The sequence below is a fragment of the Setaria italica genome, chromosome VI (assembly GCF_000263155.2).
Source record: "Setaria italica strain Yugu1 chromosome VI, Setaria_italica_v2.0, whole genome shotgun sequence".
In the NCBI taxonomy this organism is placed as follows: domain Eukaryota; kingdom Viridiplantae; phylum Streptophyta; class Magnoliopsida; order Poales; family Poaceae; genus Setaria; species Setaria italica.
The window spans coordinates 2,608,790-2,633,909 of NC_028455.1; the positions used below are offsets into that span (position 1 = coordinate 2,608,790).

The window sequence follows — 25,120 nt, forward strand, 5'->3', positions numbered from 1 at the left end:
TCATGGAGGAAATAGCGCGTCCATATTAATTTCAAAGCTCATAAATCCATGTCTGATTTGAAAATCGTTTGCCAGGTATTAGGATGTGTGTTGCAGTCAATTGAACAAGGTACCATATGGTTTGAACATTTTAGTTTCCATGTCCTTCTAATTTACTCATCAATTCAGAAATACTAGTAAACCTGGTATTCATCCGAGTATATGGGTTGAAGAACCACCAAATTTTATTGTACCAATATTGGTTGACAATTTAACTGTAACTAAAAAATACTCCGCGTGCGTTGCTACGGGTTATCTGCTTATTAAGTAGTATTAGGCTATTAGGGCATTATATTGAATTCCATGTCACGAAATCCTTGTCAAACTTCTTCTAAATATGTTTTGGCCTCTTAACACTTGTTGACACGCTTTGCATACATGTCAACTAACGCATTCAACAGCACATCTATCACGAGCAAAAGCTGAAGATACAAATGCCGTGGTAACTAAATTTGGAACAAGGCTTTCATGCTTCTTGTCAGGAAACAGTTTCCTATGTGTAGACCCTACAACTATGGTGGTTCAAAGAACAATGCCAATATACCTGAGCTCAACAAACATGTGCTGAGCCATGTTTGACCACTGATCCATGGATCCACCTCCACTGCGCAAATTGTTGAATGCGTAGCCATCTTGAGTTCTTTTTTTATGCTTAGGCCATGTTTAGTTTCCACCAAAATCCCAACTTTGACACTATGCAAAAAGAAGATTCCCCATCACATCAAACTTGCGATACATGTATGGAGTACTAAATGTAGATGAAATCAAAAACTAATTGCACAGTTTTGTTATACTTTGCGAGACGAATCTTTTAAGCCTAATTAGTCAATTTTTGGACAATAATTCACAAATACAAACGAAATGCTACAGTTGCGCATTTATGATAAACTCCCAACTTTGACACTCCCAAATTGGGAACTAAACAAGGCCTTATTTTATTCTGCACGCTGCTTATTTTATTATTAAAAGTAATCGGTCTGCCGGTAGTCGGCAGCGATGGCTTTGCCGATCTCGTTCGTGTTGGGCATCCCGCGACATGTAAGAATTGGTATTGAAACCAGTCACCTGTGCTACTTTGTGGGACGATGCACTACCGGAAACAGTTCTTTTGCCGAGTGCCCCAGGCACTCGGCGAAGGCCCCATTACACTCGGCAAATAGTTTGCCGAGTGTAACACTCGGCGAAGTGTACTCGGTAAAGTTTTTCTCGGCAAACAGGCTGTTTGCCGAGTGTCGATCGTCGGGCACTCGGCAAACCTTTTGCCGAGTGCCAAAATACACTCGGCAAAATTAAACACTCGGCACAAAGACGTTAACGGTCTGTGACGGCGACGGAAGCTTTGCCGAGTGTCTGACGGCCGACACTCGGCGAAGTCTACTCGTTTGCCAAATCATGGACTAATTAGGCTTAATAGATTCGTCTCGCCGTTTAGCCTCCACTTATGTAATGGGTTTTGTAAATAGTCTACGTTTAATACTCCTAATTAGTATCTAAATATTTGATGTGACGGGTGCTTAAATTTTTAAGTCAGTAAACCAAACCCGGCCTTAATTAGTCTGGATATGGGTCTGTCCAGAGTGTTGGGATACCAACACGTGATCCCAATCATCTGGTGGCATATGGAATGCCACGTCAGCATGTTGGGTGACTCGTGACACTGGGAGCTTAGCACCTTAAAATAGACCTGCACGCCATATATGTATTAATGGGGCAACTTTTGTTGTATAGTACCATCTAATTTACAAGTCGTAAACGATCTTGTCATGTAGATTTCAAAGGATGGTCAAATTGTCATGAGCGTTTTGGATAAGGAAAAAAAAAAGGTTTCTACAAAGACAGGAGTTAGGAGCTGGAAGCATAGTCAAATTTTACAGGATCTTGTGCAATTTACCCATACAAATGTTATATATGAACAGTATCTATGGTATGATAAAATTTAACACCTGTAATGTAATCAGTATAATAAAATATGTATGTTACTTATGTGATGTAAGACTAATTTTTCCATACAACTTTCACATTTTGTGATTTAAGTTTGCGTAATTTATCATCTATGTGTGTTACTGAGCTCAAGGTCTGATCCTGTATCCAGCCTTATTTTATCTTCAAAATTAAGAGGATGCCATAGGGGAAAAAATGTTATCATGCATTTGCATCTTATGCCAGATACCCTAACGCAACATTTCTAGAATGTTTCCCCCTTTTATGATTTATGCTTGCAACTTGCTCCAATTTGCTGTAAACCATTTAGGCTGGGGTGTGCGTGGTCGTGGAGTGGCACTGAGGATATCGGTTGTTCTCCGCTAGTATCATTTAGCAATTCGCCACAAAACCATTTAGCCTGATGTAGAAATGTGGCTGTAGTTGTTCTTTACTTCTGCCATTTAACAATTTTGCTAAAGTTATTTTGCATGAAGAAAGTGAAAAGTCTGAGATGTCTTTCTTCTTCGACAAAAGATTATGTCACTATGTTTTCTTGTTGGATATTTTTCGTTTCAGGAAATTTATTCATGCTGGTACTGCGAATGGAAATGGGATTTAACCGCTTTCGGAGTCAATTTCTACTCATTCCAAGTTATGCTTACAGAATCGTAGTCCTGATCAATTATTGTAATGAACATGTAATTTTCTGTGAATGACAGGTCCAGCAGTTGCTGCATTCTGAAGTGGAACATGGACATGGAGGGCCAACCCTCGAAGACTACGGTGAATGAAGGTGTGACAAATGTTGATATCCCTGCAGCATTGGCAGCTGCAGCCCCATCAGCAGGCACCACCACTCCTCCAGGAACTAACACTGCGGGCGTGGCTTCATGCCGAGGAGGACAAAAGGAGGACGCTGCAGAAGAAAGATGTCACCGCAGCTCTAGCTGGGACCGAGGTATTTGATTTCTTGGTAGATAGCTAGCGGTCCATCGGAGAAACCCAAGGGTGAAGCAACGGCAACCGTGCAGGAGGATGACGATCCCTATCGTGACTACTACTGGGATGATTACTCGCCCCCTTGGTCCCCTGATGAGTCCCCCAGCCCTGACTTGCGCAATGTGACCTGTGATGACCCGAGATACTATACTTACATCCATGACTACTATTCTCTGTGAGAGAAAACAGTGTCCTGCTTGAACTTTGTGTGGAGCGTTGTTTAGGATGCTGTCTGATCCTGTTTGGATACGCTTCTTCTAGTCACGCTTGAATTATAATCTAAGCGAAGATTTTCTCACTTCTCACTTTTCACTTTTCATAGTTTAAATCTCTGAAGCGGCTTACCAGGTAAGCGAGAATCGGTGAAAATAACCAAGGCGTTTGGCGGGATTCTCGCTTATTTCTATTGATAAGTCGCTTATAAGCGGAAACAAATGGGGTCACAGTATTTTGGAGTTTGAACTTGTAATCTGGGCTTTTATATATGAACCCTGCAGGAGGACTTTCGGTGTACTATTGGCAAGGCTTGTGTAGCTTAACGGCCTAATAGTGTTCTGTCATGGTCTTTTGGCCTTGTGGTTTGTACTGGCCTAATAGGTTAGTTTCTGTACATCAGTCATCAGTGCATCTGGTAATGGAGACGTATGGAAATGCAGCTTCATGTACCATACTCTAGTAATGAAAAAAGGTGTTAGTTTGGATATCGAAGTTGCCTTGAAGATTTAGTGTCGATCCACAATTAATTTGATGTTTTGATATGGGTTTTATTATTTTATAAAGTAACAAAACTGTGTCGATCCACAACATTCATATGGATAATCTAATTTACGTTCATCATGGAGGAAATAGCGCGTCCATATTAATTTCAAAGCTCATAAATCCATGTCTGATTTGAAAATCGTTTGCCAGGTATTAGGATGTGTGTTGCAGTCAATTGAACAAGGTACCATATGGTTTGAACATTTTAGTTTCCATGTCCTTCTAATTTACTCATCAATTCAGAAATACTAGTAAACCTGGTATTCATCCGAGTATATGGGTTGAAGAACCACCAAATTTTATTGTACCAATATTGGTTGACAATTTAACTGTAACTAAAAAATACTCCGCGTGCGTTGCTACGGGTTATCTGCTTATTAAGTAGTATTAGGCTATTAGGGCATTATATTGAATTCCATGTCACGAAATCCTTGTCAAACTTCTTCTAAATATGTTTTGGCCTCTTAACACTTGTTGACACGCTTTGCATACATGTCAACTAACGCATTCAACAGCACATCTATCACGAGCAAAAGCTGAAGATACAAATGCCGTGGTAACTAAATTTGGAACAAGGCTTTCATGCTTCTTGTCAGGAAACAGTTTCCTATGTGTAGACCCTACAACTATGGTGGTTCAAAGAACAATGCCAATATACCTGAGCTCAACAAACATGTGCTGAGCCATGTTTGACCACTGATCCATGGATCCACCTCCACTGCGCAAATTGTTGAATGCGTAGCCATCTTGAGTTCTTTTTTTATGCTTAGGCCATGTTTAGTTTCCACCAAAATCCCAACTTTGACACTATGCAAAAAGAAGATTCCCCATCACATCAAACTTGCGATACATGTATGGAGTACTAAATGTAGATGAAATCAAAAACTAATTGCACAGTTTTGTTATACTTTGCGAGACGAATCTTTTAAGCCTAATTAGTCAATTTTTGGACAATAATTCACAAATACAAACGAAATGCTACAGTTGCGCATTTATGATAAACTCCCAACTTTGACACTCCCAAATTGGGAACTAAACAAGGCCTTATTTTATTCTGCACGCTGCTTATTTTATTATTAAAAGTAATCGGTCTGCCGGTAGTCGGCAGCGATGGCTTTGCCGATCTCGTTCGTGTTGGGCATCCCGCGACATGTAAGAATTGGTATTGAAACCAGTCACCTGTGCTACTTTGTGGGACGATGCACTACCGGAAACAGTTCTTTTGCCGAGTGCCCCAGGCACTCGGCGAAGGCCCCATTACACTCGGCAAATAGTTTGCCGAGTGTAACACTCGGCGAAGTGTACTCGGTAAAGTTTTTCTCGGCAAACAGGCTGTTTGCCGAGTGTCGATCGTCGGGCACTCGGCAAACCTTTTGCCGAGTGCCAAAATACACTCGGCAAAATTAAACACTCGGCACAAAGACGTTAACGGTCTGTGACGGCGACGGAAGCTTTGCCGAGTGTCTGACGGCCGACACTCGGCGAAGTCTACTCGTTTGCCGAGTGTATTCTTAAAGGCACTCGGCGAAGTGTACTCGTTTGCCGAGTGTATTTTGGCCAAACACTCGGCAAAAATCCATGGTTCGCCGAGTGCCTGCCCCGTGGCACTCGGCGAAGAAGCCCCACCCGCCATTTTTATTTTATCATTTGCCGAGTGCATTTTTTGCCAGACACTCGGCAAAAATCCATGGTTCGCCGAGTACCACGGGGCAGGCACTCGGTGAAGAAGCCGGGCCCGCCAATTTTTTATGACCCCTTTGCCGAGAGCTTTTTCCAAAACACTTGGCAAAATGACCCTGTTTGCCGAGTGCCTACCCTGTGGCACTCGGCAAACAAGCACTCCCGCCAAAATGTATGATCCCTTTGCCGAGTGTTTGAAGAATACACTCGGCAAACCCGTCTACTAGTACCAGAAATGGCCTCTTTGCCGAGTGTTAACACTCGGCAAAGTGTCCTAATACCTACTACAAAATAGAAATGTTAGGTATAAAGGACCCCTCTCAAAAAACAACCACAGAAGCACAGGCATATTAATTGCAGCACAAGCATATAAATTGCACCACAGGATTCACAAGCACACAAATAGCATTCATAAGTTCTCGTCTAAAGAAGTAATTCACAAGTTTTGCATCACAAACACAGAAATGACAAGTCACTGAGGAGGATGAGGAGGACGTGCAGGTGGCCACTGCCCCTAGGAAGATTCTGCATTGGACGCCGCCGATTGATTCTGCACAAATTTAGGTAAAGAGATTTCATAGTCTAAACAAGTAATTCTAGTGGAAGTTTGTAGTGCCTGTTGTTTCTAGTTTAAGTCTAGATTGATTGTAAGGTTGAGATTGACTCACAGGAGTAGCTGCAGGAGGTGGTGGAGGTGGCGGGAAGAGGTTCGGTGGCATAGCTGGTGGAGTTTGACCTAAACTGTGGAAAACACTCTGCATGTATTGGAACATCTGCTCCGTCCTCTGCCTTTCAAGCTGCCGATCCGCCTCGATCCTCGCCTCTAGTTCCTCTCGGCGCTTCCGTTCTACCTCCACCTGGGCCTACAATATTTCATCCCAACCACTTATTGTCAAGCAAAAGGTAAGTACAAAATGAATGAAAAATTAAAGAAACAGAAATAACCTGCAGAGCCTGCATTTGTAGCTGTGCAGCGATAGGCCGTGGCCGTATCGCGGGGCTCGAGTCCGTGCTCCTTGCTCGGATCTGGGAGTATCGCGGGGCTCGAGTCCGTGCTCCTTGCTCGGATCTGGGAGAGAGTGGGAGTACTGGCAGTGTCGATCACGCTATCTCCAATCCAATACCTGCCATGCTTCTTCCCTCCTCCTACCCTCATCACTATTTCAGCATCGATATCCTAAGAGCTCGGATCGAACTCTGGCCCGTGAACCTCCCTCGCCATGGCTGTGTACTCGGTGACGCGGCTGTGGATGCTGGGATGGCTGTACGCCTCGGGCGGGTCCTCCGGGTTGAAGTCGATGTCTGCCGTGGTCTTGCCCTTTTTGGACATAACCCATGCCTTGAACCGAGAGCACTCCTGACCATCATGTGATGAAGTCTGCGGAAAAAATGTAAAATAATTACAAAATATGCAGTATTATGTCTGAGAAAACAGAAATGAATTCACGTACCCATTTTTCCTTGTACTCATCAAGGCTCAGGCTGCCTTGATGGTGTGATGCATATGGCATCTGCAGACGCCGCTCCCGGCAGGCATTGTGGTTCTCCAACCACCCAGGCTGCAACCACACGTCCACCATTTGTTCCCAGCACCGGGTAAAGGATCGGCACCACCACGGAGGCACCTATATGAAGTGTGTGACATATAAATAACGGAATTAAGCGTAATTAATCTCTCAAATAGTAAATATAGTCTTTATGTACGTACCGCCATGAATTCTTCCTTGGTCAGGTTCATTGTCCTGGCCTCTTCTTTTTTGATCCTCATCCTTTTGTATTCAGCATAGAAGTCGATGATGGCCTGAACGCGCGCCTCGTAGTGCATGTCCTTAACGAGCTTCTTAGCGGCTTGTTCAATCACGGAGGCCGCCCTAGCCTCGAAGCCCTCCTGGCATCTATAAAAGTCCTGCGTATAGACGGCAAGCATACAATTATTATATCAAGAATGTATTAAGCAATGTAGTGCTGCGAAGACTTACCCACAGCTCGGCCTTCACCCGCTCCGCCTTGTTCGCAAACTGCCTGTGGTCACGATCACCGACGTCGGCGACAGCGACGTAGTGGTCCCACGTGTAGGCCGGCTCCTCCTGTCCGGCGAAGACCACTAGACCGGGGAAGTGTAGCCTACACAAAAGACCGATGATGCCGTTGACCTTGCGGTTGTGGGCACCCCCACTGAGCTTAGTCCAACTCCTGCACAAGTGATTAATATAAATTATTATTTTCTAGTGTAAGTTTGAACATATCAAAAGTACAGAGAATATGTGAAGGAAGTTACTTTGCCCCAGCAGGTTGAATCAGTGGGCGTAAATGAACAGGGATGGGTCGCCTCGGGAGGGACGAGGGACCTCGCAACCAGATCTTGGACTGCTCCTCCCCTGCCTCCTCCCCCTCCTCCCTCTCCTGCTCCTGCTCCTCCTGTACCTCCGCCTCGTCACTAGAGGCGTGCGCGGAGGGTACCTCCTCCTCCTCCGACGACGACAAAGGCACAGGCGACGGGGCCCTCACCCCTTTACCCTTTCCTCGACCCCTGCCCCGACCCCTGCCTCTAGCCAAGACCTGTGCCCCCACCGCTTCCTCCACGTGTGCGTCACCCCTGCCTCCACCCCTCCCTCGACGCCTTCCTCGACCTCTCGATGCATCTGACCGTGTACCTGACCCGAAAGCTGCAGCTTTTAATTTTTCGTAAAGCGCTGCGATCTTCCTCGTACCGCCCACCATTGTTCAATCACCTGCATTTGCCAAGAGTAAACCAATCAGCACATATATAAATAAAACATAATTTCAAAAATAACATGGTATGACAAATAATAAATAAATTATTACGATCCATACATGTCTTAGAAATAATCGTCATGATCGGGATTAGCTGGATCATAAGTCTCATCGTCACTGTCACGTGTGTCAAACAAATCATTCCCGTGCTCCGAAGTTTCAGCGTCATCATCAATGTCCTGTCCTAACTGTAACCGCTGAAGTAATTCTAACTCCTTCATATTATGAACCTCCTCTCCAGCGTCATCGTCAACAACCCTTTCATTGTCTATTTCCATTCCGAAAGCTTTGCCGAGTGCCAGATCGGGGGCACTCGGCAAAGCCTTAGTGTTTGCCGAGTGCCCAGATCTACGGCACTCGGCAAAGTTAAGTCGGGATTTTTTATTTGAAGCGAGGCCGAAGGGAGTGGGCCCGTGCAACTAGTTTGCCGAGTGCACCCAGAAAACACTCGGCAAACTACCATTTTTGCCGAGTGTTTTCTAGGTGCACTCGACAAATGTTACATGAAATAACGTATTTTAGTGACCTTTTTCTAATATACTTGTTCAAAATCGTGTCAAAATCACTCAAAAATTGTTAAATTAGTTTTCTACCGATATTATTCCATTATTTCATGCAGTTATAGCTCAAATTCCATTTATATCTAATAAAAATCTATAATTGCATTTAATCAATAAAAAATATCAAACGTATCCGAAAAATTTCCAAATTTTGACATGAACCAATCTGTGTTGTATGTTGCCTATACAAAAAGATTTGAAGGCACTCCTTAATTCAAGTGTCACTTGGACACCAAATCTTATTGGCTCCTTTCTAACTTCTATGAATCATTCCAGGAGATTAGTCGGTTTCTAAGCATCATATGTCAGAAATTGGGCGAAACATTCTCAATTTTTTACCATAGCCTACACACATAATATAATGACATCTTGACAAATCTTGTGATTTTCAGATTTCGTTTGGTTTTTTTACAATTTAACAACCATTGAACCAAAGGTTCGTGGTCGTGTTTTTTAAAAAAAATGTTCAAAATTTCTTTTCATTTTCTGGTTGAGACCTCAATCCGATCTCCATAATATGAATATGATTTTTTCACTGATTTCAATCCATTATTTCAAGTACTTGCAGTTAAAATTTGACTTCAATCAAAAAATTCCTATTAATGCAAACAAAGCATTAAAAATCCCAAACAGACCCGAAAATAGACCAACTTTTAATATGTATAACCAAATGTCCTACGTGGGGAGTAGAAAAAGTGTGGAAGCTGTTGGAGGGAAAAAAAATTTTTTTGCCGAGTGCCGACAAAAACACTCGGCGAAGTGTTGGGTTTGCCGAGTGCCTTTAGGACGGCACTCGGCAATGTGTTGAGTTTGCCGAGTGTCCGAACGAGGCACTCGGCGAAGTTTTGAGTGTGCCGAGTGTGTGCGGTTGGCACTCGGCGAATCACACTTTGCCGAGTGTCGAACGGCAAGCACTCGGCAAAGGTCTAACGGCCGGCCCAACCTGGTAACGGACGACGCACGTGCGACGCACGCGCTGTTGATTTACCGAGTGTGTCTTCTTTGCCGAGTGTCCAGGAGTTGTTTGCCGAGTGCCTGTTTTTTAGCACTCGGCAAACCTCCTTTTTGCCGAGTGTATTATGTTCGCCGAGTGCCTCATTGTATACACTCGGCAAAGACGGTGTTTGCCGAGTGCCCGAAAAAATGCACTCGGCACACGTTTTACACTCGGCGAATTTACTGTTTCCGGTAGTGATGGGTATGGCAGAAAATGTAAGAGTGCCAATTTAGTTTCATCCATGGCTATGAGCCTTCCTGCAGTGCTGGACTGCTGGTTGACTCAACTGGAAGGGGGCCGTATTTTTGTCCAGAATGCATTTGCAAAGGTGACTGCTTGGGTTTAGTAGTTTCGTAATCGATGTATTGATAGGAGAGCCAGGAGGGACGACATATGTTTGGGGTAGCAGCATATCTAATCAGAGTCATCTACGTTCACGCGTTCATACCGGATCGGAGACGCGACGGGAAAGTCGGATCAAACTTGGTTAGAAGTGGAGGTGGGGTCCACATGTCAATAATTGAAGTTGGACCAAATCAAAAAATTTAGGCAGAAGCATTGCTTTTATGTAAGATTGAATCAATAAACCTCGCCATGATGGCTTTCCCACGGAAAAAGAATGATATAATTTTTTGTGTGTGCCTTATAATAAATAGTACATAGAGAAAAATATATTAATATGGAAAATTGTCGGATTAGGCCACATTGTTGCGTTAAAGTTTCTTTTAGAAAAATACATGGGATGCCACAAACTTCCTGCCAAACATCTTCAGCTCCAAAAACTCCAGCTCCAGAAAAAACGTGAAGCTAGGGGTCAGATCCACATTTTTCCTGAAGTACCTTAGGGGTGCTCCAAAAACATCAATTTTAGACTTCCTCGTGGAGTTGGGGGTTATTTACCCATCTTTGCCACTCGTTACACAACACCTAATTTTTCCTTTCCGCTCACTATCTTCGTTTCCTCCCTCTAGCCATCCCTTACCAGCACCGCGCCATCCTCGCCAGTCGACGCTGCGCTGCCCACGTGGCCCTCGCCTAACGGAGCTGCGCTAGTGCGCTACCGACGCCACCGTCACCCTCCGGAGCTGCACCATCCTCACCCTCCTCAGCCGCGGCCACGCTGCCCCTGCTCGCTGAACCTTGCCGCCCCTGCCCGCGTCGGTCGCATGGCTCCTGCTCGTCGGACCTCGCCGCCCTCACCCATTGGGGCCGCGGGGTTGCGCCCTCTTGCTGGCCGGAGCTGCGCCGCCATTGTTGCTGCCGGAGAGGACGAGGCGGCGGTGCTGCTTGCCTTTAGGTGGGCGTTGGTGGTGGACGACCCGCGCGGCGCACTCATTGGCTGAGCCCACGCGAACTCCACTGCGACGCTATGCTTGTGGGCTGGCATCTCGTGCGCGTCGCCGCCCGACAGCCGTGTCGTCACCCTCAACCTCAACGGCATGGCACCCACCTGCTAGCTCTGGCCCGACGCTCCCCGCGGCTGGCTGCTGCTAGCCGGTCGCAGGGGCGCCGGGGCTGCAGGCACTGCCGACGCTGCTGCTGCTGGCCGACCACGGGGCGCCGGGCTGCAACATATCTAGAGAGGACAGCGGCGGTGGCGAGGACAAGGCGCTGCCCTTGGCGTGGAGCTCAGGATCTGAAAAAGAGAAAGGGGCGAAGAGGAAGGGAGAACATAGAAGAGGCTGACACATGGATCCATTTACAAAGAGTAAAATAGACTATTCACAACAAGTCTTCATGTTTGTGGAGCTATGGCACTGCGATCGGCCAAACACATACAGCAACTCTAGTATTTTTGTGGAGTTCGTGGAGTGGAGCTTAGGTGGAGTAGAGTTGGTGGAGTGGAGTTATAAAATTTTTAGTGGAGTGTTGCCAAACACCCGAGTATGAATCCAAATCTGAGAACAATCGCGACACGAAAGAGAAAGGAAGGAATTGTTATTTGAACGTTCTATAATAAAATATTAAAATATAATTAAAAGAAAATAAAAGGAAAAAGGAGCGGTCAACCGTGGAGCCCTTCGTTCGGTCGTTCCTAGCATCGGGTCCATCGCGTGGACTCGGCCTTTTCTTCACGTGGACTCTAATAGTCACGTCATGTCTCTAAAATAATGGAAACCTATAACTTCTACAAGCTTTTTTTTATTTTAGCATAACTTCTAGTATTTAACCTCATCTCCCAAGCCTACTATAAATAAATATCTAACCTCATTAGCTATTCGAAATGATGTATCACGGTCTGCAGAAGATTGTTGAATTAGTTGGACGAAAATGTTGAAACAGGCAGCAGCCAGTCGGACTACCAATCCTGCGCGTATGCCTGTGGCCTGACTAACAGGATGTGGATGGAGGTCCGGCAAACGTCGGAGAAGATGCGGCGCTAATCTACTGAGACCCCACAGCTCGAAATTGCTACAGTCCTTGTGACGTGGCACTATGGACACCGTGGGTTGGGACTGCTACCGGCTTGCGAGGAGGATGCTCGGAAAATCCGTACCCGTCTACGCGGCAGTGCAGCTGGTCAGTCTTCGTCTCTTGGAGGCTGGCGACGCGGCACGGTCACCGAACTTTCGTCCAACTGGATGGTCGTCAACAAGCTGAAGTTGGAAGAAGACCTCATTGACTTGGTGACTTGGCAATTAGAGACTTGCGAGATTGAATCGGCATTTTAAATAGCCTTGTTTACTCGCTGCATCAAGGAGCACAGAGCCAAGCTATGCGGACAGCCATGGAGCACCATTGCTCCATCCTACTCGTGGCCTCCCTCCTCCTGCTTGCATCTCCAGCATGGACATCGGCCTCCGCGGGAAGTGACGGCACCGACGCTGACCACCGTGCGCTCATGCAGTTCCGGTCCCTCATCACGGACGACCCATCCGGGGCCTTGGCATCATGGGGCGGCGGCAACATGACCGCGCCGGCGCCGTGCAGGTGGCACGGCGTCACGTGCGGGGTGCGCGGGCGCCGCCGCGGCCGCGTGACAGCGCTGGACCTCCGCGGGCTCGACCTAGCCAGCTCCGGCACCGCGGCTCCTTCATCCCTCTCGAGCCTCACCTACCTTCGGCGACTTGACCTCTCCGGGAACCGCCTCGGCGGCGGCGTGCCCTCCCCGTTGCCACCCTCCCTCGAGCGCCTCAATCTCAGCCACAACGCGCTGCAGGGGCCGGTGCCCGCGGCGCTGGGGTCACTGCACCGCCTCCAGGTGCTCAGTCTCGCCTACAACAACCTCACCGGAGCAATCCCTGCCTCCCTTAGCAACCTCACCTCCCTCACCTCCCTCAGCCTCACCAGCAACAACCTCGCCGGCGCAATACCTGCCTCCCTTGGCAACCTCACCTCCCTCACCATCCTCGGCCTCGCCAGCAACAACCTTGCCGGCGCCATCCCTGGCGCTCTCGGCAACCTCAAAGATCTCACCGCCCTCTACCTCGGCCAGAACATGCTCCAAGGATCCATACCTTCCACCCTCGGCAACCTCAAAGCTCTCACCGTCCTCTACCTCGGCAGCAACATGCTCCAAGGATCCATACCTTCCGCCTTGTTTAACATCTCCTCTCTCCAGAAACTTGGCGTGCAGATCAACAACCTCACCGGGACTCTGCCCCCGAATGGCAGGCTGCCCAGACTCACGTGGTTCGACGTTGACAACAACCGGCTACACGGTGCCATCCCGCCGTCGCTCTGCAACCTCACCTCCCTCACCATCCTCAGCCTCACCAGCAACAACCTCGCCGGCGCCATCCCTGGCGCTCTCGGCAACCTCAAAGCTCTCACCGGCCTCTACCTCGACAACAACATGCTCCAAGGATCCATACCTTCCACCGTGTTTAACATCTCCTCTCTCCAGAAACTTGACGTGCAGATGAACAACCTCACCGGGACTCTGCCCCCGAACGCCGGTGGCAGGCTGCCCAGACTCACGTCTTTCAACGTTGCCTCCAACCGGCTACACGGTGCCATCCCGCCGTCGCTCTGCAACGCCTCCAAGCTGGAGTTGGCACAGATGCTGAATAATTCCTTCTCCGGAGTCATACCGAACTGCCTTGGAACTCACCTTAAGAACTTGTGGGCACTGACACTGGACTCCAACCAGCTGGAAGCAAATGTTGATGCTGACTGGGGATTCATGGATAGTCTGACCAACTGCAGCAATCTGAAGTACATTGGCCTATCTCAAAACAAGCTGGGAGGTGTGCTTCCTGGCTCGATCGCAAACCTTTCGACGAGCATGGAGGTCTTGAGCATATGGGGCAACATGGTAAGCGGGCAAATACCTCAGGAAATCAGCAACCTTGTCAACCTGAACACCATTGCTATGAATCTCAATAAGCTTACTGGTATTATCCCTACCTCAATTGGCAAACTTAACAAGCTGAGCAAGCTTATCTTGTACGGCAACAAGCTATCAGGGCAAATCCCACCAACAATTGGCAATCTCACCGTGCTCACCGAATTATCCCTTGATCACAACATGCTCACGGGTCCCATTCCTTCCAGTCTTGGTAGTTGCCCTTTGCAGACGCTGTCCCTGGAGCACAATCGCCTTACTGGTCCAATACCAAAAGAAGTTCTCCTCATATCCACGCTTTCCATCTTCGTGAGTTTCCAAGGGAACATGCTAGCTGGATCGTTGCCATCGGAAGTTGGTCACCTGAAAAATCTTGTGACCCTTGATGTGTCTGGAAATAGGTTAACCGGGGAAATCCCCAACTCTCTTGGCGATTGCCAAATCTTACAGTATTGCTTTATGAAAGGGAACATGTTTCAAGGGAAAATTCCAGAGTCATTGGGACAACTGAAGGGCCTCTTGGTTCTTGATCTTTCAAGAAACAACTTGTCTGGTCATATTCCAGACTTCTTTGGTAACGTGAAAGGTCTTCAACAACTGAATATCTCCTTCAATAACTTTGATGGTGAAGTCCCAAAGCAAGGAATATTTCTTAACGCCAGCGCGTTTTCAGTCGAGGGAAACTCTGGCCTCTGTGGAGGTATTGCTCAGCTGAAATTGCCACCTTGCTCAGATAATGGCAGCACTAGCAGCAATAAGCGATCACGCAAACTTGTCATGATAGTCTCTATAGCCACTGCCTTTCTAGGAATCTCCTTGCTCCTTGCACTATGTGTATTATGTCATCAAAGAAGGAAGTTGATAAAGGCAGAACATGCCTTACCACTCATCAACGATCAGTATGCAAGGGTTTCATATGTCAACTTGATGAATGCAACAAATAGTTTTGCTTCTGAAAACCTCATAGGCATTGGAAGCTTCGGCTCTGTTTACAAGGGAACAATGATAAGCCATGACCAAGAAGTTGTTGTCGCTGTGAAGGTGCTCAACCTTCAGCAGCGAGGGGCGTCACAAAGTTTCATTGCAGAATGTGAGACTCTGAGATGCGCTCGACATCGGAACCTTGTGAAAATCTTGACGGTGTGTTCAGGTATTGATTCCGGTGGCCTTGATTTCAAAGCTATTGTATTTGATTTCCTACCAAATGGAAATCTAGACCAGTGGCTACACCACCGTCTCAGGGAATATGGCACCCATAGGAGGATTGATCTTGTCCAACGGATAGACATTGCCATTCATGTCGCTTCTGCACTCGAATATCTTCACCACTATAAACCAACCCCGATAGTTCATTGTGATCTCAAGCCAAGCAATATTCTCCTTGACAATGACATGGTTGCCCATGTTGGTGATTTTGGGCTCGCAAGATTTGTGCATCAAGACCAGACTAACCCCTCGGATATATCAAGTGGTTGGGCTACAAGAAGGGGAACCATTGGATATGCTCCTCCAGGTCAGGTTCTAACAAGTACACTGCATTTTACTTTCATGATTGATTGAAAATTGAAATCCACAAGCAAGTAAAATGCATTGCTCCTTTTTTCATCATTTAACATTGTAACTGTAGCATTGCTGATAGTCTTCATTTAGTTGCTGAATAATATGTGTGTTCCAAACAGAGTATGGACTGGGTAACGAAGTCTCAATCTATGGTGACATGTACAGCTTCGGAGTACTATTGTTGGAAATTTTCACAGGAAAAAGACCAACAGATAGCGACTTCGTGCAAGATCTCAACCTTCATAGGTACGTGCAAATAGCACTGCAAGATCAGCAAGTCACCAGTGTGGTAGACCAACAGTTACTGCCAGAGCAAGATCCGGAACTCGAAGGGAGAACAAGCAGCTCCAGTAGCACCAGAGAAATTATAGTTGCCTGTGTTACTTCAATTCTGCATATCGGAATTCTGTGCTCGAAGGAACTTCCAACAGACCGCTTGCTGATTGGTGATGCCTTGAGAGAGCTTCACAGAATCAAAGACAATTATAACCAGTTGCACTTATTAGGTACATAGAACTTTCTGAAACACAGGATTTCCATATCCAGAAACATTTTACAGTATTCCGTGATCAGAACAGATACCAGGTCCTTGACTGCACTCAACCAAGTGCTGTGCTTTTTACTTTTAAAAAGACATGAAACCATAGGATTGACGTTGCATACACAATGGACGCCAGTATCGCATCCACCTGCACATCAGGGTCTAGAGTGCATTGTTAGATTATCTTAATATATGATGTGGCCCATGTAATTAAAGAGAATGATTTTCATATGAAAAGATCGCAGTGTGTGTTTCTTTGAAGATCTATGAATGTTTTACTCCAATTATTCAGAGATACGTTGTTTTGCTATCTACATACTAATACATACTCATAAGGCAACTTTTTTGCATCCAACTTCTACTCTGGCATTATGCGGTTATGCCTGTCATCATGCAATCTGCAGAAATAGATTAATGGTATAAATGGAGGGAAAAGAGAGGTAAAGCTCTTGTTCCAAACCTGATGAAGTTCTCATCTGTCACCCATAATAAACTGTTCAGCAACAAAAACATGCATGGTGCATTGTTATATTTTTAAAAGAAATGATGCATCATTATGGATTCTACTGCCTGCTGGCATGTTTAACAAATACTACATTTTCTGCTTCACCAATTCACTTTGTTCTTCTCATGAACTTTTGAGCAAGATCTTTGAGCGCTTGCCTCGAGTTAAGCACAACTTGATCCTCACTATCAAGAAGATCATCGATAGCGCTCGCTGCCAGTTTTGCATGTTCAGCAGCAAGGGACCTCGTCCTCTCGATTCCCTGACTTTTTGAAAGGTATTTGAGGGCCTACAAGTGTAAAATTGAGCAGTTCTGAGACCACACTGGACAATTTATGAGCATTTCACAACCCAAATAGTTGGATTATATTACTGGAAACAAAGAAAAGTACACTTTCCTTTTTAAAAAAATACACTTGCAATACAAACCGTCTTAACATTTAAAGGGTCATCAAATCCCTGTTCAACAATCTCATGCACTTCAGGGAATTCTTCCATCGCAAAAAGTATGGGAGCTGTCACAATTCCCTGTCCATACAGGGCATATTTGATTCCTTACATGTCATTGATATCTTAAAAAGTAAAATACTACTGAGGAAATATTGAGTGAATAACTGTATTACTTGATGGTGTTAGACATATATGTCTAGTACAGCCGTATATAGCTAGGCTAATTATAGTATTCCTTGTATAGGATGTTTCTTGTACTCCAAGCCACATTGGCTATATATATAAGAGGTCACCCCCCCCATTGGGTGTGTGGTGTTTCCCCCAATTCTATCTCTCTACATGGTATCACGAGTCCGGGGTATCTCTGATTCTGTTCCTTCCCTTCCGCTGCCTCTCCACCCACCACCCGCCGCCGCCTGCCCTAGGGCGCGCCGCCGCCTGACCTAGGGCACGCCGCCGCCTGACCTAGGGCACGGCACCACCATCCTGCGCTGCCTCTCCTCCGGCCGCGCCGGACCCTTGCATGTCCACAGTCACCCACGTGGACTCCTCCGCCGGTGACAGCGACTCCGATTCATCCGGCGGATTTTCTTCCCTCCTCGGCGACGCCGTCTCGACTGCGCAGATCGTTCTCCCCATGGCGCTTCCTTACGCTACGATCTCTGTGCAGTCCTACGTCCCTATGAAGCTCGACCTCCGCGCGGACAACTTCTCCAAGTGGAAGGCCTGCTTCGACGCCCTGTGTGGCACCTTCGGCCTGCTGTCCCACATCGACGGGACGGCGCCTCCCAACCCCCTCACGCCGGCTTGGCTGCAGGAGGACTGCTGTGTCCGTTCCTGGATCTACAGCACCGTCTCCGACGCCGTCCACGACTTCATCATGACTCCCGACCCGACGGCACGCAAGCATTGGGCTGCCATCACCGCCCGATTCGAGGCGAACAAGGCGTCGCGCGCCATCTTCCTGAGTCAGGCCTTCATGACCCTGTCTCAGGGCGATCTGTCCGTCGAGGCCTACGGCCAAGAGATGAAGAAGGCGGCCGATCGCCTCCGTGATGTCGGCAAGCCTGTTGACGACCCCACCATGGTGCTCAACCTCCTTCGCGGCGCCAATCCCCGCTTCAGCACCACCTGCGACATCATCGCCGGCGACGCCACCATGGACTTCGCCGGCGCCCTTGGGTGTGTGGTGTTTCCCCCAATTCTATCTCTCTACAGATGGATATCAGACAAGGAGGCTTTGCCTAGTGAAGCTGATGTGCCTGTGAAATCGAGGATGTCATCGATCAACTGATATGCTATGCCCTGGAAGAGAGAGTGTAGGTCATCTTAACAGTTCATGTGTCTAGCAAAAATAGGAACAGCTTCTGTGTAAGGAAAAATACAACACACCAAGTGTCTGCCATACTGATAAGCAAGAGCTTGTACTTCTGTTGTTTGCTCAGCAAGGACAGCAATAGCTTTGCAGCTGTTTGAAATCAATGCAGCTGTCTTGTAGTATGTCTTCTGCAAATAATAGTCCATGCTGTACAAGCATCCATGAACAGGTGTCACATTAAGTAAAATATTAGAAAGTGTTGATCGTCATGGCTTGATGAACTCATCTAGCATTCCTTTCTTTTCTTGAATCTGCTCGATCCAGAACAAGGTTATCCAAGTTTTTAGTAAATAGATTAGCACCAATGATCTATTTAATTGTGATTGGCATTATATTAAGTAGTGAACATTTTTCCTGGACTTTGATTTGATGATAGTTGATGAAAAGTAACGTCAGTACATATCCACTCTAAGCTAAACAGCTACTTGCACACATATGACAGCCCAAATATGAAGAGTTAAAGAATCAACTGAGCATAACAACACATTCTAAGGCACTAATCTGCTACCTCCACACTGACCCCACATCAAACTGGACAATAGCTTGATGCAAGAAAATGATAAAATGAATTGGATATGTACCTGCAGCGCTGTGCTGGAGTTATTGACATCTGCATAAGCTCACCAGTAACAAGATTATTTACAGCAGTTGCTAGTAATGATACAACCTGCAGAATTAAAAATAATTTCGGTATCTTGACGTTATGAACATGCAAAAGATACAAACTGGAAAGGAACTGCCATAATCTGATGTTGAAAGAAATGGGCAAAGATGCAGAGTGACATGGCAGCTCACATGCTAAAAACTAAAGTGATTTTGTTCTTTCAGTTGTATTTTTTTAGCCCCCACTCATAGTCTATTTTATCCTCGATAGCAACATTCCCAACAAAGTCAAACAAAGATGAAGGAAAGTAATATAACTTGTTAGCCTTTACAAAGGAGAAACATCGCACCTCAGTATTGTCAAGAGACACAGCTGCAGAAAATGCCCTGAAAAGTAGGAAATCGCCAGCCAATACTGCAAACTGCAGGGTAGCATCAGCTTTACTAACTGTTATAAGGTATTGTGAATATGACACAAGATATAGTTTGACTTGCATTTTGCCAAGTTTACAGCATGGCTTGGCGCTGCTTCCTTTTATTTCTTTTAGAAGAACATGGTCCATACTTATGAGATGAGAAGATGTGGAAAATAAACAGATACAACTATTATCATTATTCATTTTCAGAGGTATCAAACAGAAAAATGGGCTTACTTGCACATTAAATAAGAAATTGTTTATATTTTGGTCTCTAAGAACTACGGGAAAAAAAAGGCTAAACCAAAATACTTTAATTGAGCTACTGAACAGCAACTAATTGATGCCCACATGTTTATATGTCCATATTTAAGAATACAACTTTAAATTAAGATCCCTTGAATTTCCTTTTCCATTAAAATTTTATGATAAGAATGATTACTGAACTATTTGGCCCTAAATATACAAGTTAGCCATTGTAGAAAAAGTATATGATATTACTTTCTTCCCCACTTTGAAGTTCAATGAGTCCATGCCACGCCTAGTATCAGCATCGTCCAAAACGTCATCATGAATAAGGCTCGATATCTAAGATGCAAGGGAGAAGACAAGTCACTAAAACAAATATTTCTGAATGTTTCGGAAAGTGGAATGAAACAAGACGCCTAAGATGCGTACATGAATCATTTCAGTTATCTCAGCAAGATGCATATGCCTTGCTCGAGGCTTATTCTCTAAGCCATCAGCTATGCCCATGCTTATAGCTGAAGCCATCAACAGTAGAACCTGAAACATCAATAGTCAGGAGCTTACAATGGTGAAACTGAACGAGTAAATTATATATACTTGTGTCTACTAAAAAAAGTACATATCTATGGTATGATGATAAGATACAAGAACACACTATGAAATCTGGTCTTACAGTAGGACAAGTTCTTTTCCCTTCAGCTCCAGCTCTGAAGAAGTATCCAGCTGCTGATGTCAGTTCAGGCACCTGTGGAGATAACACATATATTGAGTTCCATACGCCAAATAGCTCATCCAAAAGCTTAAGCTATTGGGAAAAGGTGGGTGATGTAGTTTATAGTATTTCATGGTACAGAAAAAAAAAGGGTGAAAGTATCATTATATAGTGTAATTCAAGCAAAGATTACAGTTAAATTATGCACCTCAGCAACCACCATTGAGCGCAATCGATCTGTCACTTCAGAGACTTCATCTTTAATCAGCACAAAGGGGTCTAGCTGCTCCTACTACACAGAAAAAGGAATGGTTTTGTTAGGAGAACAGAATTCTGGCACATGTGATTGCCTTACATGGTTGAGACAAGAGTGACATGACTATACAGTGACAATAACAACCCAGTTGTTTGCCTTACTATGCACTCAATAGACTCACCACCCTCTGATTCATGCTTAAATAGAATAAAATAATCTTTGTAGCATCATGATAAAGGAGTCTGTATGACCATATCTACCTTAGCTGTTAGCCCTGCTTTTCTGGAAGAATGATCACTTGTGCTGTGAAAATAACATGAACTCCAAGTAAATCTGTCCCAATAGCACATATTCTGTGAAGCAAGAAGCCAAGAAGGTGGTGTCAAAGCATTACATAGTATTGTGAATTTAGGATACTGGAAACATTTGACATGCGTGCATACATGTGGATTAAATTTGAATGGGCAGTTGAAATGCATTGTAAACACAACCAAACTTATGTTTGACTGCGGGATGTTAGAGCAGCATGTGAGTATGGATTCCACTTTTCTGGTAGCTGTGTTCTTGTAGCAAGTGGGCATGGATTTCCAGTTTTCCACTTCTCTGATAACCAATACATGTGAAAGCAACGAATATGTTTAGAGGCCTAAGTCTGCCAATATTCCTTCAATCCTGAAAGAAATAATCTTTCTTGTAAACTGCATAATTGTTACAGGGAGGAAGTCAACGCACTGCTTTGGTGTAGTAGCAAAAGGGATGCAAGCTGCACAAAGGATATTAACAAGCTCTAACGTAGAATGATAATCCAACTGCTACGCTGACAAATCAGTGAAATCGAATGAACTAACCAAGAATTCATAATGAAATACATTTCCTCCTCATCATGCTAAAATGCTAATACCAAGAAAAGGGAACCATAGTTTTTAAGAGTAGAACATGGTGAAGTATCAGCGAATCTGCAAAGGCAGCATCTGCTACTGGAGCAGATAAACTAACCAATTCGCGTCGCGGTTCCAAACTATTGAACAACAGTTGTCAAGCTCCCATTTGCCACAAGCACTGCTGCAATGACCCTACGTGCCGTTGCATTGTGTACAGTTTTGCTCAAGCCTTATGGATGTTGTCACTATGGCACTAAAGCTGCGGTGTACATTTCAATCCACGACATAATGCAACTCTGCAAGGTGGAGATGCAAAATTCTTACATTAGCATTTTAGTAAGTATCTCCCACGAAACCGCAGATCCAGATTTGTTCTCCCTCTCAGTTATCGGACAGCAACGCATCGACGTGACAAAAAGAAACCTTTTGCAAAATTACAGAGGGGCAAAGAAAAAGTATCCCCAAATGAAGAACTCATAGATGCGGGATCCGTAAGTCTCACCGTTGGCATTCGGGGAGCAGAGGAAGCGGTGGAGGCTGAGCGCAGGAGCCCAGCGAGAAGAAGCCGTCCCGGCAGCATCATGGCCGGTCCCAATCGCCGGGGAGGCCGCCTGAGGCCTGGCCACCGCTGCCAGCGAGATGCGTTGACCAGAGCCAAATGCCCCGCTCAGCAGCACTGCAGCAGCAGTGGGCTTGCGGAAGGAATGCCGAATGCCCCGCTCTACTTTTTTTTTAAACATTATTTTCCCCTTTTATTCTCTTTCTTTACTCTACTGATTTTTTGGAAATGACTATATTTCAAAAATGTATTTAAATCGAACTTTAGTTAAAATATATTTTTAATAAGAAGTGAGTATTACTGCAGGAGAATATAACGGTGGTGCCAGCGGTCTATTTGAAATGGTATTGAAGGATACTGAATTTTATTTTTTACAACAATGGTGCGTAATATGTTGCAAAAAAATCTACATATTAATATCAATGTACACATTTTATTAAAAAAATAGATGAACACCCAAAAACAACCTGAGTACTATGTAGGATCTAGTTGTTGAATTGAGTTGGATGGAATTGGAAAGTTCATAAAACTTATCATGTGTTTTTTTAGTACTTATCATGAGTTAAAAATCATAAAAAAATGTAGGATCTATTTTGGAGAGTCTGCATGCGGTGTATGCAAAAGGTGTGCCGTGAGTCTCTTCTCCGCAAGGTTTGTAAACTGTTTCTGCAATTTTCGCTCTTTTTAATATAATGATGCGTTTTTTATCATATACTTTTTAGAGCGTCGGTAACGTGAACCTCAAAGAGAACGAACTAGATTCGCCAAACTGAAAGTTAGCCTATTGCATATGCACGGTGTGTTCCAAACAGAGTTGAAGCCTCCGTAGCCGATGCCAACAGAAAAAAGAAAATTACGCGCAGAGAATGGAGAAATGAACAGAAACAAAGCTAGAGAGCGGGCGCCCGTGTGATTGAGTTAACATCAGGGTCCGAGTCCCATGGTGTCTCCGGAACAAGGTTCCAAAATAGAGCATAATACAGACAAATCGAGAGGGAAAAAGCATATGGAAAAGCACACGAACTTTCTTTTTGTCACCAGAAAAAGCATATGTTTAGAAAGCATATTTTTCATGCTTCCTAAACATCGGTTGGCAGAGATGGCAACACTTGACAGAATTAGAAGGTATGAACAACATGAGCATCTGATCTCTTAGTTGACAAAAATACAAAAGCCACCTCGGATTTGAACATGCTGCTATTTCAGTGCACATAGCCATCTTGTTTCTTTTGCTGATTCTAAATTACAAGTTCCTGATTACAGGATTCCTATTCTTTCCCTTCATTTAAAAAGGAACAAACAATTAGTTTGATGCTTGACTACTTTATGTTCACAGAATATTTCCTAGGCAGGGCAGAGCACGATCTCTCACTACATCACAGTAGTGCAAGTGTGATAAAATCGAGGAATCCCCGGTCATTATCAGCTATGAGGAGTATATAAAGTCACAAAACGAGCATTATCCTTGTAATTTTTCTCTAAAATGGTTATAAATATTACATGGTACATGACCACCCACTTAAAATTCTCACGGAACTTAAAAAAAGGTCTCATGGAAAAAAATTAACTACAAACTACTGAAAGATGCATTACATTTTGCTAAATGAGATCAGCTGGCGAGAAACAAGCGACAGCATACAAAAACTACAAATGAGTGATGTGTTATACTAGTGCAAGTTCGTAGTTTACAACATAGTACCTCTAATTGTAAATCAACAGAACAGATTAATGTAACTTTGCAACCTTCTTGCTATGGCTTTGTGTAATGCCCCGTTGCCATCAACGACTCGCCGGCGACGTGAGCGCAAACACCAATAGGAATTAGGAGGTAGTTTCGAGAACTATAGTTTTCATTCACAAGTCAATACTGATTACAATTGTTACCCATCCGACACACTTAATACCCTACACACAGGCTAACAGCCCGGCCCTACCTGTATGTCACACACACATACAAAACACACCACTCACTCCTGAAGACGTACTCCTAGCGCTGCTCCTTCTCAGTCACAACCGGGCATTACATCTCCCCCGGCTGCAGAAGTTGCTTGTCCCCAAGCAACGGCGTCAGGAAACCTGTGCTTGACAACATAGAAATCTTCCCAAGTAGAAGAAGTAGCAGGAATGCCAGTCCACTTGACAAGAATGTGAGGAATTGCTCTGGATCCCTTCTTGACCAGGCGGCAATCAAGCACAGCTTCTGGTGACAGGTTTTGTACAGACATATCTGTCAATTTAGGCAGCTCCTTGAAGACTGGGGTGTAGTTGGGTGTGAATGGCTTGAGTTGAGACACATGGAAAACTGGATGAATGAGGCTTCCCTCCGGCAATTTCAACTTGTATGCAGCCTGTCCCATTTTCTGTTCCACCTCAAATGGACCAAAGTATTTGAAGGCAAGTTTGAGATAACATCTGGTTACCACTGACTGTTGTACATAAGGCTGAAACTTGAGTAAAACTTGCTCTCCCACCTAAAAACTCATGTCTACACGATGGCGATCTGCCTGAAGCTTAAAGCGATTTTGTGCTGCAGCCAGGTGTTGTTTCAGAGATGCTAGTTGTTGTTCTCGTTCTTGCAGGAACTCAACAGCTGGGTTTTGGTCTTGAGTCTCCAGAGGTAAAAATGTGCCCAAATCTTCTTCATAACCATACAAAGCCTTAAAAGGAGAGCAGTCCAAAGAAGTATGGTAATTAGAATTGTACCATAGTTCAGCCAAAGAGAACCAAGTTTTCCACTGTTTGGGTGAATCTTGAACAGCACACCGAAGGTATATTTCAAGGCATTGATTCACACGCTCAGTTTGACCATCTGTTTGAGGGTGGTAAGATGAACTTCTGAGCAATTTTGTATCCACTAATTTAAACAGTGCTGTCCAGAAAGTACTTGTGAAAATCTTATCTCTGTCAGAGACAATTGTCCTGGGCATGCCATGTAATTTGATCACCTTGTCAAGTACCACTTTGGCCACTGCCTGGGCATTGAATGGGTG

The 25,120-nt window shown here is 45.0% G+C and overlaps 2 protein-coding genes across 12 annotated transcripts; one reads left to right on the forward strand and one right to left on the reverse strand.

Annotated features, from left to right (window-relative positions):
• The first annotated feature begins 12,404 nt into the window (after positions 1-12,404).
• On the forward strand, positions 12,405-16,375 carry LOC101772333 (receptor kinase-like protein Xa21). Its single transcript, XM_004972587.3, has 2 exons — positions 12,405-15,533; positions 15,700-16,375. The coding sequence occupies exons 1-2, from the start codon at positions 12,449-12,451 to the stop codon at positions 16,092-16,094; spliced, it is 3,480 nt and encodes a 1,159-aa protein (XP_004972644.1). The 5' UTR covers positions 12,405-12,448; the 3' UTR covers positions 16,095-16,375.
• Positions 16,376-16,545: 170 nt separating this feature from the next.
• Positions 16,546-22,282, reverse strand: LOC101771388 (solanesyl-diphosphate synthase 1, mitochondrial). 11 transcript variants are annotated; one of them, XM_014805394.2, is made up of 11 exons: positions 22,074-22,282; positions 21,687-21,867; positions 20,951-21,043; positions 20,643-20,723; positions 20,396-20,467; positions 20,152-20,259; positions 19,975-20,061; positions 19,408-19,479; positions 19,036-19,121; positions 18,469-18,601; positions 17,102-18,381 (listed from the first exon to the last, which is right to left on the reverse strand). In XM_014805394.2, the coding sequence occupies exons 3-11, from the start codon at positions 21,038-21,040 to the stop codon at positions 18,289-18,291; spliced, it is 822 nt and encodes a 273-aa protein (XP_014660880.1). In that variant the 5' UTR covers positions 21,041-21,043; positions 21,687-21,867; positions 22,074-22,282; the 3' UTR covers positions 17,102-18,288. The 11 variants fall into 11 exon arrangements, with proteins under 11 accessions (XP_022683329.1, XP_014660880.1, XP_014660878.1 ...); XM_014805392.2 differs by lacking the exon at positions 21,687-21,867; XM_014805396.2 differs by lacking the exon at positions 21,687-21,867 and having other exon boundaries at positions 20,643-20,726.
• Positions 22,283-25,120: the final 2,838 nt, after the last annotated feature.

Excerpts from the sequence above, each read along its gene's own strand:
- LOC101772333 (XM_004972587.3), top strand. The coding sequence starts at position 12,449 with ATGCGGACAGCCATGGAGCACCATTGCTCCATCCTACTCGTGGCCTCC. Across the intron at positions 15,534-15,699 it reads CATTGGATATGCTCCTCCAG|AGTATGGACTGGGTAACGAA; the intron begins GTCAGGTTCTAA and ends TGTTCCAAACAG.
- LOC101771388 (XM_022827592.1), bottom strand. The coding sequence starts at position 21,271 with ATGCCCACTTGCTACAAGAACACAGCTACCAGAAAAGTGGAATCCATA. Across the intron at positions 20,260-20,395 it reads GGAAAAGAACTTGTCCTACT|GTTCTACTGTTGATGGCTTC; the intron begins GTAAGACCAGAT and ends TTGATGTTTCAG. Across the intron at positions 20,062-20,151 it reads AGATAACTGAAATGATTCAT|ATATCGAGCCTTATTCATGA; the intron begins GTACGCATCTTA and ends CTTGCATCTTAG.